The 15566-nt window shown below is 43.3% G+C and overlaps 1 protein-coding gene across 1 annotated transcript in view; it reads right to left on the bottom strand.

Moving 5' to 3' along the window:
• LOC124792438 (4-aminobutyrate aminotransferase, mitochondrial) overlaps window positions 1-15566 on the bottom strand; it is a 113051-nt gene that overhangs the window by 74495 nt on the left and 22990 nt on the right. Inside the window, exon 5 of the mRNA XM_047257941.1 lies at window positions 13570-13768. Coding sequence (XP_047113897.1) covers window positions 13570-13768 — 199 coding nt within the window. The remainder of the gene's footprint in view (window positions 1-13569; window positions 13769-15566) is intronic.

Raw genomic sequence — 15566 nt, 5'->3', positions numbered from 1 at the left:
ACTCAACTGCTGAGGTCATTAGTCCCCTAGAATTTAGAACTAGTTAAACCTAACTAACCTAAGGACATCACACACATCCACGCCCGAGGCAGGATTCGAACCTGCGACCATAGCTGTCTCGCGGTTCCATACTGCAGCGCCAGAACCGCGCGGCCACTTCGGCCGGCCTGTTACTGTGTACACTTTATTTCTGTCGAATTCACTTACGCCCTGCTTGCCGGGTTTTAGTTTTCCATGATCATTTTCAAGACATTTGAGTCTATCAGCTAACAGTGTTTTCTGCCAAGGATCTGCGCACAATTTCTTGCAACGAATTAATAGTTTCAACTAGTTTTGCTTTGTCAGGATGGACTTCACATGTTACACACTTACATTTTGATTTGGATGATTTTTCACTGCAGGTTTTTTGCGTGGCACTAGACTTGAAACTTTGTGAAGCACTTTTGTTGATCATCTTCTTGCTATTGATGCCGGATAACATTTGAAAATTCGAAATAACTGGAGGCACAAATTCACTAAACTTCTCAATCGCCGCCATCTTGATGCTCATTTCATACAGGTACTGTTATACAACCACTCAATCATAGAAGGATCAGTATCTAACAACTGGAAAGTTGTACAATTCACACCAATACCCAAGAAAGGAAATAGGAGTAATCTGCTTGAATTACAGACCTATATCACTAACATTGATTTGCAGTAGGATTTTGGAACATATTTTTCACTTTAACATTATCACCTCGAAGAAAACAATTTACTGACAAATAACCAACAAGGATTCAATAAACATAGATCTTGTGAAACAGAGCTAGTTCTTTATTCTCATGAAGCAGTGAGTGTTGCTGATGGGGGGACATTAAATTGATTCCGTATTTTTAGATTTCCAGAAAGATTTTGACACCGTTCCTCACGAGCAACTTGTATTAAATTGCATGACTATGAAGTATCGTCTCAGTTGTGTGACTGGATTCACAATTTCCTGTCAGAAGGGTCACAGTTCACAGTAACCAATGAAAAGTTATTGAGAATAACAGAAGCAACATCTGGCATTCCCGCAAGGAAGTGTTATAGACTCTCTATTTTTCCCAATCTACATAAACAGTTTAGGAGATAATCTGAGCAGTCCTAGTAGATTGTTTGCAGATGGTGCTGTTATTTACCATAATGTAAACTTCACCAAATGATCAAAACAAAATGATTTAGACAAGACATCTGTACGGTAGTCATGAAAAGTGTGAAGGCATCCACAAGAGCATTAACAAGAATTTACTAAATTTCAATTACACAATAGATCACACAAATCTGAAGACTGCAAACTCAACTAGATACTTAGGGATTACAATTCTGAGTAACTTAAATTGGAAAGGTCACACAGATAATGTTGTGGGGAAAGCAAATCACATACTGCAATTTATTGGCAGAACACTTAGAAAATGTAAAGAGTCTGCTGAAGTGATTGCTCACAGTACACTTATCCACCCTCTTCTGGTGTACTGTTGTGGGGTGTGGGATCCACATCTGATAGGATTGACAGGGGACATTGAAAAAGTTCAAAGAGCAGCAGCTTGTTATGTATTATTGCACAATAAAGCAGAGAGTGCCACAGGCATTCTAACGGTTTGGACGGCTTAAAGTTTTGAAGTATGTATTCAAACTTCCACTTCTTTAATGAGATGACTTAATTGAGATGTTCGGCCAACCTTCCTTGGTGCTTAGCCTGCTGCTGCTAACCCTCTTTCTCTTCTTCTCTGAATCATGTTGTTAGTTACAGGAATTTCTCAAGACTTTTGCTACTTATAAAAATAAGTAGACGTACAAAGTTTCATTTGATTCAACCAATGATGTATATTTGAACTTCAGACATTTTACACAATACCACTCTTCACATAAATAAATACTGGTTAGTAAGTCTCTCTAGTGTCCAAACATCAGAAAAAAATTTAATTTACATATAAGAGAAAGTTGGCTTAATAACCATGTCCATTCTCAACATGAATCTTAACACACGTCTTCCCTTCGACAAGGTTCCCCCCCCCCCCCCTCAACTGTCCTTTCTTCACTACAATAGTCATGGACACTATTATCACAGAGTTACATAAATGCACTCACTAAACATCCATGGACTGCCCGACAGGTACTTGTCAGTGCCGTTCGACCACCGCATCTTCATTCTTCTCGCACAAACATGTGATACGCTGTAGGTAGGATTCTATCATCCCACACTCACATCTAAAATATCATATGTTCAAGGTGGTAGAATGACAAATGGTTCTAGAATTTACACCGAAATTCTCGAATCACTACAGTACGAGTATGATACATGAATCAGGGTGGCAGTCATTAAAACAAGGCAATTTTCACTGTGACCGGACCTTCCCATGAAATTTCAATCGCCAATTTTCTCCTCAGAGGGTGAAAAATATTTTGTTAGCACTCACCTACATAGAGAGAAATGATCATCATAATAAAATAAGAGAAATCAGAGCTCACATGGAAAGATTCAAGAGTTTGTTTTTCCTGCACGCTGTTTGAGAATGGAACAGTAGAGAAGTACCTTAAAGGTGGATCGATGAACCCTCTTCCAGGGATTTAATTGTGAACTGCAGATTAATCATGTAGATAAAACTTTGTTCAGCTCTTCTTCAATTTCTCTCTTCAGTTTGGGGGTTTAGAAGTATCACTTAATTGATCAATAGCAAGTGGTCAAGTGCAACAATTCCAGTATAAGGATAATGGTTAATTAGAAACCCAAGAAGAATGCATCTCTTTTTGATTGTACTGTATTTTATCAGAATCTAATTTCTGCATCTTTAATTGCCTCTAAAATACATTAATCAATTCTTGTGTTTAGTCAGATTTTCCATATTATATAGCAGACTTTAAATGTAAAGTCTCGCACAGTCTTAATTTCTCTTCCGCCATACTACTGGGTAACAGTTTTGCTCTGCCACTACTACTTGATTTGTATTTGGGAAGCTGTTGCTACACTGGGTGATTCACAAAGATATACAAATATTTTAATATGTTATTCTACAAGCAAAACTAAAGAAAAAAGTTCATATAAACATAGGGCCGCAAATGTTTGGTTATGGACTTATGGCTAATAAAATTTTTTGCCTGAAATTTAGCAACTTCGCTAATATGAAGGCATCGCAAAACTGTATGAGGTTAAAGTAAAGCACGATTTCCATTTATTTTGTTGTTGTTGATCTGGTGAATCTAATAGAACATGTCCCAGATGTGTAACTGAAGTAGTTTTCCACAACATCCAGAGAAGCAAAGGCACAATTTTGGAATATTTTTAGCTTATTAACTACTTGGTCCAATTTGTTTTTTAAATTCCAGACAATCACACAAAGTTTTCAACAGAAGTTGCAGAGAATTTAATTTTGGAAAATGATGATAATAACATTAACTGAAACTGTATGAATGTGTCAGATACTCTGCTTTTATTAATACCATAGCACATGTGAATTCATGTTAAACTGAAAAAAACAAAGCTTTCAATGAACAATACAGGAAACGAATTCGTTTCAAGGTCGGGAAACGAACGAAACAACTCACTAATGGTGACCAATAATGACAAATTTTTCTACATTCTTAATGGAAAGTAAGCAAATTTACTTGTATAATAATCTTTGCTTCTCTGAATGTTCTGGAAAACTAGTGCAGATACACACCTGGGAAATGTTTTATTAGATTCACCAGATCAATAACAACAAAATAAATGGAAATCATGCTTTACTTTAACCTTGTACTGTTTTGTAATGGCTTCATAGTAGCAAAGTTGCTAAATTTCAGGCAAAATCTTTCATTAGCCACCTCCGTAACTAAACATTTGCGGACCTATGTTTATATGAACTTTTTCTTTAATTTTACTAGTAGAATAACATTTTACAATATTTGCCTATCTTCTTGAATCACCCTGTATACACACTAGTGGAAGAGAAAAGTTAAGCACACAGAAGGACAGGAGGAAACTAAATGAAATTTCTCATGTTGATAGGATGTGTGATGTTATTTTGGTGATAACAAATCTGAGTTGAACTTAGAAAGAACTTATCAGTATGACATTGCACCAGCTCGCCTTGATGCATGCACTGATTTCATAGGGAAAGATGTCAAATCTGTTGCATCCTCTTCTAGACAAGCTGCTCCACACCTGTTGTAACTGGTATTTGATATTCTAGATACTGGCATTGGGATGGGGTTGACGTCTGAGCCGGTCCCACACACATTCTATCAGGGACAGATATTATGATCTTGTCGTCCATGATAGTATCTCAAGATCATGCAGATAGTTCATAGAGGCATATGCCAGTTGAGCATGACTATTGTTCTGTTGAGAAAAGGCACCACGATCCTGTCACATGACAAGTGTATGCACGAGAATGCAGGAAGTCCATGACATACCGCTGCACCATCAGATTTTCCTCTGCCACTATCAGCCATGAACTGACATCACACCCAATGGCTCCCTGCTCCTTGATGCCTCTACAAAATATTGGATAAATAGGGTATCTCCCAAAGCCACAGCCATACTCACCAATTATGGTCATCCAATGTAGTGCAGAACCTTGATTCATCACAGATGGCATTTGCCAGGCATCCATGCTTCCTGGTCATGGCATCACTCCAAACACAGCCATTTGTGTGGGAGTGTTAATGGCAGCCTACACATGGAACAGTAATTCCCTAGTCCAGCTGTTACTAGCCTCTGACAAATGGTGCTTGATACAACAGAATATTGCAGGGAGTCCATTACTCGCTCACAGATATGGCACACCCAGATGTGAACTGGGTTACAATGTGCTCGGTGCACAATATGGGATCCCCTCTTATGGTGATCAGATGCAGTTGACAGGAACATGTTTATCTGTCAAGAGGACAATGTGTGAGCCCTTCAACGACTACCGTAGCAGAATATTGTCAAATGATCTTTCACAAAATCTGAAAACATTTGGTCAACCCTTGAACAAGAAGCCATGCCCAGCAGTTGGAAGAAAGCACCCAACATCCTTAATGATTTGTTGTAAAATCTTAGAACATATTTGGAGTTGAAACATGAGGTATCTCTGAACAGAATGACTTCCTCCATGGCAACCAGAATGGGTTCTGAAAACAATGATCATGTGAAACACAACTCTCACTTTCTTCACATGATGTAATGAAAGTTTTGGATGAAGGTAGTCAAGTAGATGCAATATTTCCCGATTTCTGAAAAGTGTTTGACTCAACACCACATCCACGCTTATTGTCAAAAGTACAATCATATGGGTTGGTTGGTTGGTTGTTTGAGGTTAAAGGGACCAAACAGCAAGGTCATCAGTCCCTTGTTTCAAATAGACTCCATTCTGCTAACGGGACATCTCAGAAAAGTCAGAACAATAAAACGGAAAAAGGGGAAACGTAAAAGGGCAGTCACGTTGTCAATAGTAAAAACAAATGAGGGAAGTTGGCAAGAGAACGAACCCAACACTATGCTGAAGCAGCATAGGCAAGACCACCTGTGACTTAAAAGGTACAACTGCTATAATGCAGAAAGTACGTATTGGAATAGAAAAACTAACCAAGCCTTAAAAAGAAGAGGTAAAAACAGAGTAAAAGGGAAAGAAAAGAGGATTCCGGTCAGGGAGGTGAATCGGGAATCTCTGAACACTGCCTACAGTGGGAGACACCCAAACACTCACCGCCCTGCCCCAACACCAGAGGGAGATTAAAAACTTTAAAACTGAGAATAAAAACCACTCTCCCGGAGGAAACCTAGAACCAGAGAGACCATCCGGGAATCGTCAGCCAACATCAAAGGTAAAGTGTGGGGGAGTCTGTACTTAGCACGCAGAGCCAAAAGAAGGGGGCATTCAACCAAAATGTGGGCCACTGACTGGAAGGCTCCACAACCACATAGCAGGGGTGGCTCGTCACGCAAAAGGAAACCATGGGTCAGCCTGGTATGGCCAATGCGGAGACGACACAGTGTGGTCGAGTCCTTGTGGGAGAGGCGAAAGGAAGAACGCCATGGGCCTGGATTCACCTTAATGGCACGAAGTTTATTAGACAGTGGAGTAGCCTCCCAAGAATTGGCCCATGACTGTGCAAAGTGGGATTTGATGTGAAGCCGTAAATCCGCTGCAGGAGGGGTTACAGAAAACGGGGGGTAAGTAACTGCTCCCCTAGCCAAACGATCAGCGAGCTCATTACCCGGGATACCCACATGGCCCGGGACCCATAGGAAGTCAATGGAACAAGCAGCACGGTGAAGATCAGCGAGATGGTCATGGATGGCAGAGACCAAGGGATGGCGCGAAAAACACCGGTCAATAGCAAGAAGGCCACTCATCGAGTCCGTACATAACAAAATGCGGTTGTGTTGGTATTGTTTAATAAAGGTAAGGGCCCGGGAAATTGCCATCAATTCCGCAGTAAACACCCCACATGAGGGTGGCAGTAGATGATTTTCCGTTCCAACAAAGGACGTGAAGGCATACCCAACATGATCAGCAGATTTAGAGCCATCAGTGTAAAAAACAACAGCATCCCGAAACTCCCATAAAATTTGGCGGTAAAAGGAACGGAACACCACCAGGGGGATGGAATCTTTCGGACCGCGGCGGAGAGCCATCCGAAGTCGAGGCCGAGGAACTAACCAAGGAGGGGTGGAGGGGAGGGAGCGAGGAAGACAGGACAAAGAAGGAAGCCGAAAATCACGGTTAAGAGACGCAAGGCGCAGTCCAACCGGTAAACCCACCCGAGGGCGGGAGTCAGGCGGGCGACGTCCATGGTCTGGGAATAGGATAGAATAGGAAGGATGAGCGGGAGAAGAACGGATAGTAAGGGCATAAGACACCAGAAGCTGGGACCGCCGAACAGAAAGGGGGAGGATCCCAGCTTCAACCAGGAGACTATCAACAGGGCTAGTAGGAAAGGCACCGGTGGCCAAACGGATACCATGATGGTGGACCGGATCCAGAACGTGCAGCGTGGAAGGAGCAGCTGAACCATAAACTTGACAACCATAGTCCAAACGTGACAGAACTAGAGCACGATAAAGACGGAGGAGGAGGGAACGGTCCGCACCCCAAGAGGAGTGGGCAAGGAAGCGAAGGACATTGAGTTTACGGAAACATCCTACCTTCAGGAGTCTGATATGGGGCAGCCAAGTGAGCTTGTTGTCGAAAAGAAGACCTAGGAAACGAAACTGTGGAACCACAGGCAATCTTTGTGCAGCGAGATAGAGCTCTGGATCAGGGTGGACCGTAGTACGGCGACAAAAGTGGACCACCCGCGATTTTAAAGGAGAGAATTGAAACCCGTGTGAGAGGGTCCATGCAGAGGCACGCCGTATAGCCACCTGGAGCTGCCGTTCTGCAGATGGCATCGAGGAGGAACTAACCCAAATGCAGAAATCATCCACATACAGGGCAGGGGCGACCAAGGGACCGACAGAGGCCACAAGTCCATCGATAGCAATGAGGAAAAGAAGGACACTGAAGACAGAACCCTGTGGGATGCCCGTCTCCTGGGTCCGTGGAGAACTAAAAGCAGTACCAACTCAAACTCTGAATGACCGATGGATCAGGAACTGGCGGATAAAAATCGGGAGTGGGCCCCGAAGACCCCATTGATGAAGGGTTAGTAAGATGTGATGGCGCCAGGCCGTGTCATAGGCCTTGCGAAGGTCAAAAAACACTGCAACCAAATGGCGGCGCTGGGAAAAAGCCTGCCGAACTGCGGATTCCAAGCGAAGTAAATGATCGATTGGAGATCGTCCCTCTCGAAAGCCACACTGGTAAGGGGACAATAGATCCCGAGATTCGAGGACCCAAGTGAGCCGACGGGCTACCAGCCGTTCAAGTAACTTACAACCAACATTGGTCAAACTAATTGGCCGATAGCTGTCAATAGATAGGGGGTTTTGACCAGGCTTAAGGACAGGAACCACAATGCTATCCCTCCACTGAGAAGGGAAGTCACCCTGGAGCCAGATACGGTTAAACACCCGAAGAAGATGGTGCCGTTGTGGAGCACTGAGATGTTGAAGCAACTGGTTATGAATGGAATCTGGGCCAGGGGCCGTATCGTGAGAAGAAGATAGAGCAGAAAGAAATTCCCATTCAGTGAAAGGTTCGTTGTAAGATTCTGACTCACAAGTGGTGAAACATAAGGTGACAGCTTCAGCCTGCTGTTTTTGATGAAGGAAAGCAGCTGGATAGGAGGCCGACGCTGATGCCACTGCAAAATGGGTCGCAAGATGTTCTGCGAGAACTAATGGGTCCGTACAAATGCCATCTGGGAGGTGAAGGCCTGGGAGGGTGGACTGCCGATGGCAACCTTGGAGAGAGCGAAGTGTAGCCCATACCTGTGACAGAGGGACAGTGGAACCAAGGGAAGAAACGAATCGTTCCCAACATATCCGCTTGCTCTGTTTGATTGAATAACGGGCTTTAGCGCGAAGGCGCTTAAAGGTAGAAAGGCTGGCTACAGATGGGTGCCTCTTAAAGTGTTGCAAAGCTCGACGGCGATCATGGATGGCAATGGCAATGGCCGTACTCCACCACGGGACTTGCCGACGACGAAATTGTCCAGATGAGCGCGGGACAGCAAGGTTAGCAGCGCGAACAATCGCGTCAGACACGTCACGTAGGACGTCATCAATACAACCCGACAAAGAGGGAGAAAACTCGACCTGTGCAGTATATAGAGGCCAATCGGCGCGGTGGAAAGACCAACGAGGTAACCTCTCCATCGGGGAGCGGGAAGGGAGCGTGATAATCAACAGGAAATGGTCACTATCACAAAGGTCGTCGTGTGGCGACCAATGTAATGAAGGGAAGAGAGAGGGAGAAGAAAGAGAAAGATCAATGGCAGAAAAGGTACCATGACCAGCACTGAAATGAGTAGGGGAGCCATCATTAAGAAGGCACAGGTCGTGGTCTGCAATAAATTGGTCTATAAGAAGACCTCGTCTAGATGGAAAGGCACTGCCCCACAAAGGATGATGAGCATTAAAATCCCCAAGGAGGAGGAAGGGAGGAGGAAGTTGCTGAAGAAGGGTGGTTAAGGCAGCAGGTGTAAGAGTCCTGTCAGGAGGGGGATAAAGATTGCATACTGTGACTGCAGAGTCTAAGTGGACCCTAACAGCAACCGCTTCCAATGTAGTTTGCAGAGGAATCCACGTGCTAGCAATGTCTGTACGGACCAACGTACAAACGCCACCAGAAGCCCGCAAGGGTCCGACCCGATTTCGACAGAAAACACGGAACCCACGGAGGGTCGGTGAGTGAGCATCAGTAAAATGAGATTCCTGGAGAACCACACAAGCTGCTGAGTAGGACGAAAGAAGGGATTTCAATTCCGGAAGGTGACGATAGTAGCCATTACAATTCCATTGGAGAACCACAGAACGATGGTTTAAATGAGGGCTGAACACGCTAAATCCAGTCATACCGCCGGGTCCCCACCCGTCACCGACAAGGAGGGGGCGACATCCATAAACGACAGGTCAGAATCCGGTTGTGAAGTCGGGGAAGGGACCTCCGGTGACACCAGAGGCTCTTTGTCCCGGGACTTATGTTTCTTCTTCTTTTCAGGCTGAGATCGAGGAGGGCTGTGTGGTATAATGGAGCCAGCTGCAGCAAGATCAGGAACAGAAAGAGACCGGGCGACCTGGGGGCCGATAGACCGCGGCTCTCGCGGTCGCCGCGCTGCAGCAGACCTTTGACCTGGAAGGTGCCGGGAAGGGGCATCCCGGGAGAGGCGCCCTTGACCGGCAGACGCCGAAGGAGTGGGACACTTCTCCGGCTGGGGAGGGGGAGCAGCGCCCAGAGGAGAAGGTGTGGGAGCCGCAGGGGAGGGGGGAAGGAGAGGGGTCCGGGATGGGGGTAAGGAAGGGGGAGGAAGGGATGAAGATGTAACCAAGGCGTAACTAGATGTCATGGACACAGGGTGCAATCGTGCATATTTCTTACAGGCCTCTGTGTAGCTTAAACGATCAAGGGACTTATACTCCTGTATCTTTTTTTCTTTCTTATAGACTGGGCAATCTGCTGAACGTGGAGAATGACTACCATGACAATTTACACATACAGGAGGGGGAACACAGGGACTCCCCTCATGGAGTGGACGTCCACAATCACCACAGAGAGGGTCCTGGGAACAGCGAGAAGACATGTGGCCAAAACGCAAGCACTTAAAACACCGCCTAGGAGGTGGGATGTACGGCTTCACATCACAGCGATAGACCATAATCTTAACTTTCTCAGGAAGGGTATCCCCTTCAAAGGCCAGGATAAAGGCACCAGTATCAATTCGATTATCTTTAGGACCCTTCTGAACACGCCGAACAAAATGAACACCCCGCCGTCCGAGATTGTCCCGAAGTTCCTCATCAGTTTGAAGGATGAGATCTCTGTGAAAAATCACACCTTGTACCATATTTAGAGACTGGTGAGGGGTAATGGACACGGGAATTGTGCCAAGATGGGTACAGGCACAAAGGGCCGCAGATTGGGCAGCCGAAGCAGTTTTTATCAGCAACGAACCCGACCGCATCTTGCTCAGGGAGTCCACTTCTCCGAACTTGTCTTCAATGTGTTCCACAAAGAATAAAGGTTTGACACTGGTGAAAGTATCTCCATCAGTCCTGGTGCAAACTAGATAACGGGGGAAAGGTTTTGCCCCTAGACGATGGGCCTGACCCTCCTCCCAGGGGGTAGCCATGGAAGGGAAGGCCGAAGGGGCAAGAGAAGCAGCACTTGAGGAATCAGTACCACGCAGAGAGACGGCCGCAGAAGAGCGGCCAGAGTTTTGGACCCGTATGCGTTTCATCTGCATAGCGTCCACCCTGATACCACCCACTCCGATCAGGGGCTCTCCTCACGGGCGCCACCCAGCCACAGCAAGGGCCGTCTGGCACGGCGGCCATTGCCGGGAGTTCCAATGCTCCAGGATGACGAGCAACCACTCCAAGGCATGCATGAGGAGGTCACAGCTCAGGTATCAGAAGTGTGATCCCTGTGTGTTCAGGGGGCTCAACCAAAAGGGTACATAGCGACCCCACCACACGGGCTGGCTACCGTGCTGGCTATGCACCCTAGCATCAGACAACGACGTAAAAGAAAAGGTGGAATGTACTAGGAGGGCACACGTCGGAGACACTAGGTAAGGTGCTCTTCCCCAAATGGCTCACACTACGGAAGAGAAATTTTGGAATGGAGGTCAAACCCCAGAGGGGGACCAAGGAATGCCAAAAGGAGGAGATGATTACGCAACAAAGCCGGAGTGTAAAACCAACAGAACCAGGAGGATAGCGGGGGCCAACATAAGCAAGGACACCAATAGAGGGAGAGGAGAGGGCGAGGGGAAAGGGGTATGGAGGGGAAAGGAGGGGAAGGGAAAGGAAATGCAGCCCGGGAGAGAAAGAAGGCTGCAATGGCTCGGGGCCCCGTGCTCGCCACGCACGTATTCACAAAAGAGTTGTGGAGCCCCTGGGGGGTACAATCATATGGGGTATCAAATAAAATTTGTGACTGAATTATTTTTTGTAGGAAGGGCACAGCATGTTATCTAGGATGGAGAGTGATCTTCAGATGTAAAAGAAACTTTGGGTGTACCCCAGGGAAGTGTGTTCAGACTCTTGCTATTCATTCTGTATATTAATGACCTTGCAGACAATATTAATAGTACCTCAAACTTTTTGTAAATGGCGCAGTTACTTATAGTGAAGCACTGTCTGAAAGAAGATGCACAAATATTCCATCATATCTTGAAAAGATTTCAAAGTTGTAAAAAAAACCACACATAGTAATCCTGTGACTATAATATCAGTGAGTCGCAGTTATACTCAGCCAACTCCTACAAAGACATGGATGTAACACTTTGTAGGGATATGAAATGGGATGACCACATACGCTCAGTCATGGGTAAAACAGGTGACAGACTTTGGTTTATTGGTAGAGATCTAGGGTAATAAAATCAGTCTACGAAAGAGACTGGTTACAAATCACTTGTGGCATCCACATTAGAATATTGTGGAAGGATGTGGGACTAAATAGGGCAAGCAGGGGATGATGAATGTATACAGAGAAGGGCAGCATGAATGGTTACAGGTTTGTTTGAATCGTGGGAGTGTCAGAGATGCTGAAGAGACTGAAATGACAGTCTCTTGAAGACAGATGGAAACTATCCCAAGAAAGCCTACTTCAGGAACTGTCTTTAAAAGATGACTCTAGGAATATACTACAAGCACCTACATACCACTCCCGCAGGAACTGTGAGGCCAACTTTAGATTAATTCCAGCACACACAAAGGCATTTAAACAATCATTCTTCCCACACTCCATATGTGAATGGAATGAGGAAAAGCCTCAATAACTGGTGCAGTGCAACATATCCTCTGCCAGGCACTTCGCCGTGGTTCATAGAGTAGGTTGTAGATATACAACCTTGACAGTGAGTATGCCTGCCCTCATATTCCCACGTAATCCAACATCAGCACACAGTCATAATATCTGAATGATCCACAAATCTGGATACTGCATGATCCTACAAATGAAGACCCAGAATGAAGCCCTTTTGAAACTTTGTAATGTTAGGATAACACTGTCTCACATGAGTATGCTGCATCTCTGAGAGCTTCACAGTGATAACTCAGCTGGTGCTGTTCAAGTTCCTAACATGCTCTATCAAGCCCTCTAACAACACTAAACCTGAATGACACTAACGCACTCTGGTGGCCGGTCTACCTGTCAGAGAGAACTGCATCTCTAATCGTTTACACATCTGTCAGTGATGTGTACATGTAAGAAGCAATACTGGCATATGACCATGTCTTCTGGATGCTATATATTCTTTTTTCCCATGCAGTGTATTTTATGTGCATTTCAACCCCCTCCCCAGGAACCAATGAGTCTGAAAAGATAACCATTCTTCAATACTACATTTGACATGATTTAATTCCTGGTTAGAATCTTTTGTTGACATTGGAAGTGACAGCCATAGGTAAATAATGAAATGAAATGCAGCTCTGTTAAATCAAACTGTATGCATAGAATAAATGTTAAAAAAAATGAAAGAATCTTCAGCTCTGTCTTTTGTGGTAGATTGAACTAAATGCTTCATGTGTGTGTATCTGTATTAATATCCGTGACATTAATGTCTATATATGTGGGTAATGTGACACTTTCTTCCCTGGTATAGAGCAGTGTCAGTATCAATGAAATTTTATGCACTTTGTTGTTAAATTCACCTAAAGTCAATATCTGTAACTGAGCTGACTTTTCCTACATTTTGAACACTTAATAAATGGATAGCAGATGACAAGCATGACTGTACTTCTCCACAGGATCCATGTAATGGATGTCTTAAAACTGCAACCTCTGAAGAAAATGTTGAGAAAAGCATACAATGTGATAATGGATAATCAGCCATCAAAAAGTTGTGTGAATTAACCTGTACCACATGCATAAGAAGAAAGCTGTATTCTGTTTGCTTTATACATATGCTTGTGTTTGCAGGAGGTATTACTGCTAATTTTCAAATATATTTGTGAGGCTATCAAATACCACAAACCTTTGAAAGATAGAATGCTCAGCGGTGGAGAGCCAGGTGATTGATTTATCATGCAAGATGACCTTTCATCTTCAGTGAAATCTATATTTTCACCTCTCTGAGTTTTGCGATACCAGATGAAGATGTTCTTGAACGCATTTTCATTTGAACATGAACCACACATCATTGTAGTGACATGGCTCAGTCCCTTGGGGGCAACCTAAAATTAACACACAGTTTCTGTTAAACCATAAAAATAGCCAGTTTTAAAATAAAGCATCCAACTAATATATATAGTAATCTGTAAATATAAGAACAATGCTTAAATGTCCAAATAAATATGATAGCTCTATGAAATGGTGGGAAAATATTAACGGCTAAAATGAAAAACTATTATATATTCATTTTCTGACCAAGGGGTTGTTCTAACTTCAACCTCTTGCTAGTCGTGCATAAACCAAATGGTGAAGTACTAGTAGTGTTACATGCTTGGACCCGTAACCAAGTAATAGGAGAGGAAAGAGACCAATCAATATCAATGGAAGAAATTTAATGTAGATTACAGAACACTAAGTTTATGAGCAGATCATTCTAATGGACAGATACTGGTAAGTATCATTACACCCAGAATCAAGGAAGATGCAGTTTTTATTTCTGAATGAAGATCTTACCAATTTCAAGCCTTCCTTTTTGCCTTAAATGTATAAGTCTCTGTATTTATGAGAGCTCTTGATATGGCACTTGCTAAAGAATTGTTGTGCAAGGTGATTTTCTATGTTGATGATACGCTAACACTTAATGAAAGATGGGAAGCACACAAATGTTTATTACAAAGAGTCTTAGAAATGTTCCATGACAAAAAATTGACAGTAAAACTGTTGAAGTAGGCCTTTAAGACAAAAGAAATAAAATTTTAGGACATATTCACATGACTTGACCCAAACAATGTTGAAGAAATCATGTGCAGTCTACTGCCTCAAAACTGAAAACAGTCAAAAGTCCTTCCTGGCTTTGGTCGGATTTTATAGAAGATTAATACCAGGCAGAAGTATATCAAATGATCGCACATTAAATTTCTTGAAAGAAAAGACTAAGTAGGGCTAGTGTCCCAGAGGAATCAGCACCTTCAATAAGATCAAAGAGAAAATGAGTTGAGTGAAAAGTCTGAGCCACCTTAATTTTGAGGAAGCATTTAAAATGTGTACTGATGCATTAGATTTTGGATTAAGCTGCAACATCTTTCAGGGAGGCTTCAATAGTGAAGACAAACATTACAACATCACATTTTAAAGTAGAGTCCATAATAAACATTAATGTAATAACACAGTAGCTGAAAAAGATGCTTTGGCTGTAGTATGTGGCTTCAAACACTTCCAGTATCTTTTAGCAGGACACAAAATAACTTTCAACACAGATTATCAAGCACTGGCATTTCTAAATCAATGTGGTGAGTTTTGTCCTGCAAGAATTTAATTCTGAGATTTTAATACATCATATGTCTTCAAAATGTACTACTACCAACAGAACTGACTGACGAGGAAAGGTCAAGAGTAGAAATGAGGATTTACTATCCGAAAACAGAAGAGCATAAAAAGGGAGTAAAGGTAGTTGGAAATAAGATTATGAATTTGCAAACAAAAGAGCCCAAATTCAAATTAATCATTAAGAAAAGCTGGGTGATATCAGGGGAAAAAATAGGTAAGGAAATTTTAAAACAGTGTGTTGTAGTGGAATGGAACTATTAACACTGAGCTCAGTGTAACAGACGAAATTGTCCAAGCCCTAATTGTATACATACTAGAAGGATATGGTCACTTTGGAATTAGGAAATGTATATAGCCTTATGAGCAAAATTTACTATTTTAAAAAACTGGGAAGACAGGTAAGGAACAGCATCTGGACCTGCCTATTATGATAAGAAGTTAAAATTTTGCTGATATTTCCAAATATAAAAGTGTATAATGTTATACCAAAGGGACTGCAGGGCCTCCTAGATGCAGATTTTTTTGGTACTCTAC

Source organism: Schistocerca piceifrons, chromosome 1 (assembly GCF_021461385.2).
Source record: "Schistocerca piceifrons isolate TAMUIC-IGC-003096 chromosome 1, iqSchPice1.1, whole genome shotgun sequence".
NCBI lineage: Eukaryota > Metazoa > Arthropoda > Insecta > Orthoptera > Acrididae > Schistocerca > Schistocerca piceifrons.
The sequence above is the reverse complement of the archived record's forward strand: the minus strand, read 5'-3'. Positions and strand labels throughout refer to the sequence as shown.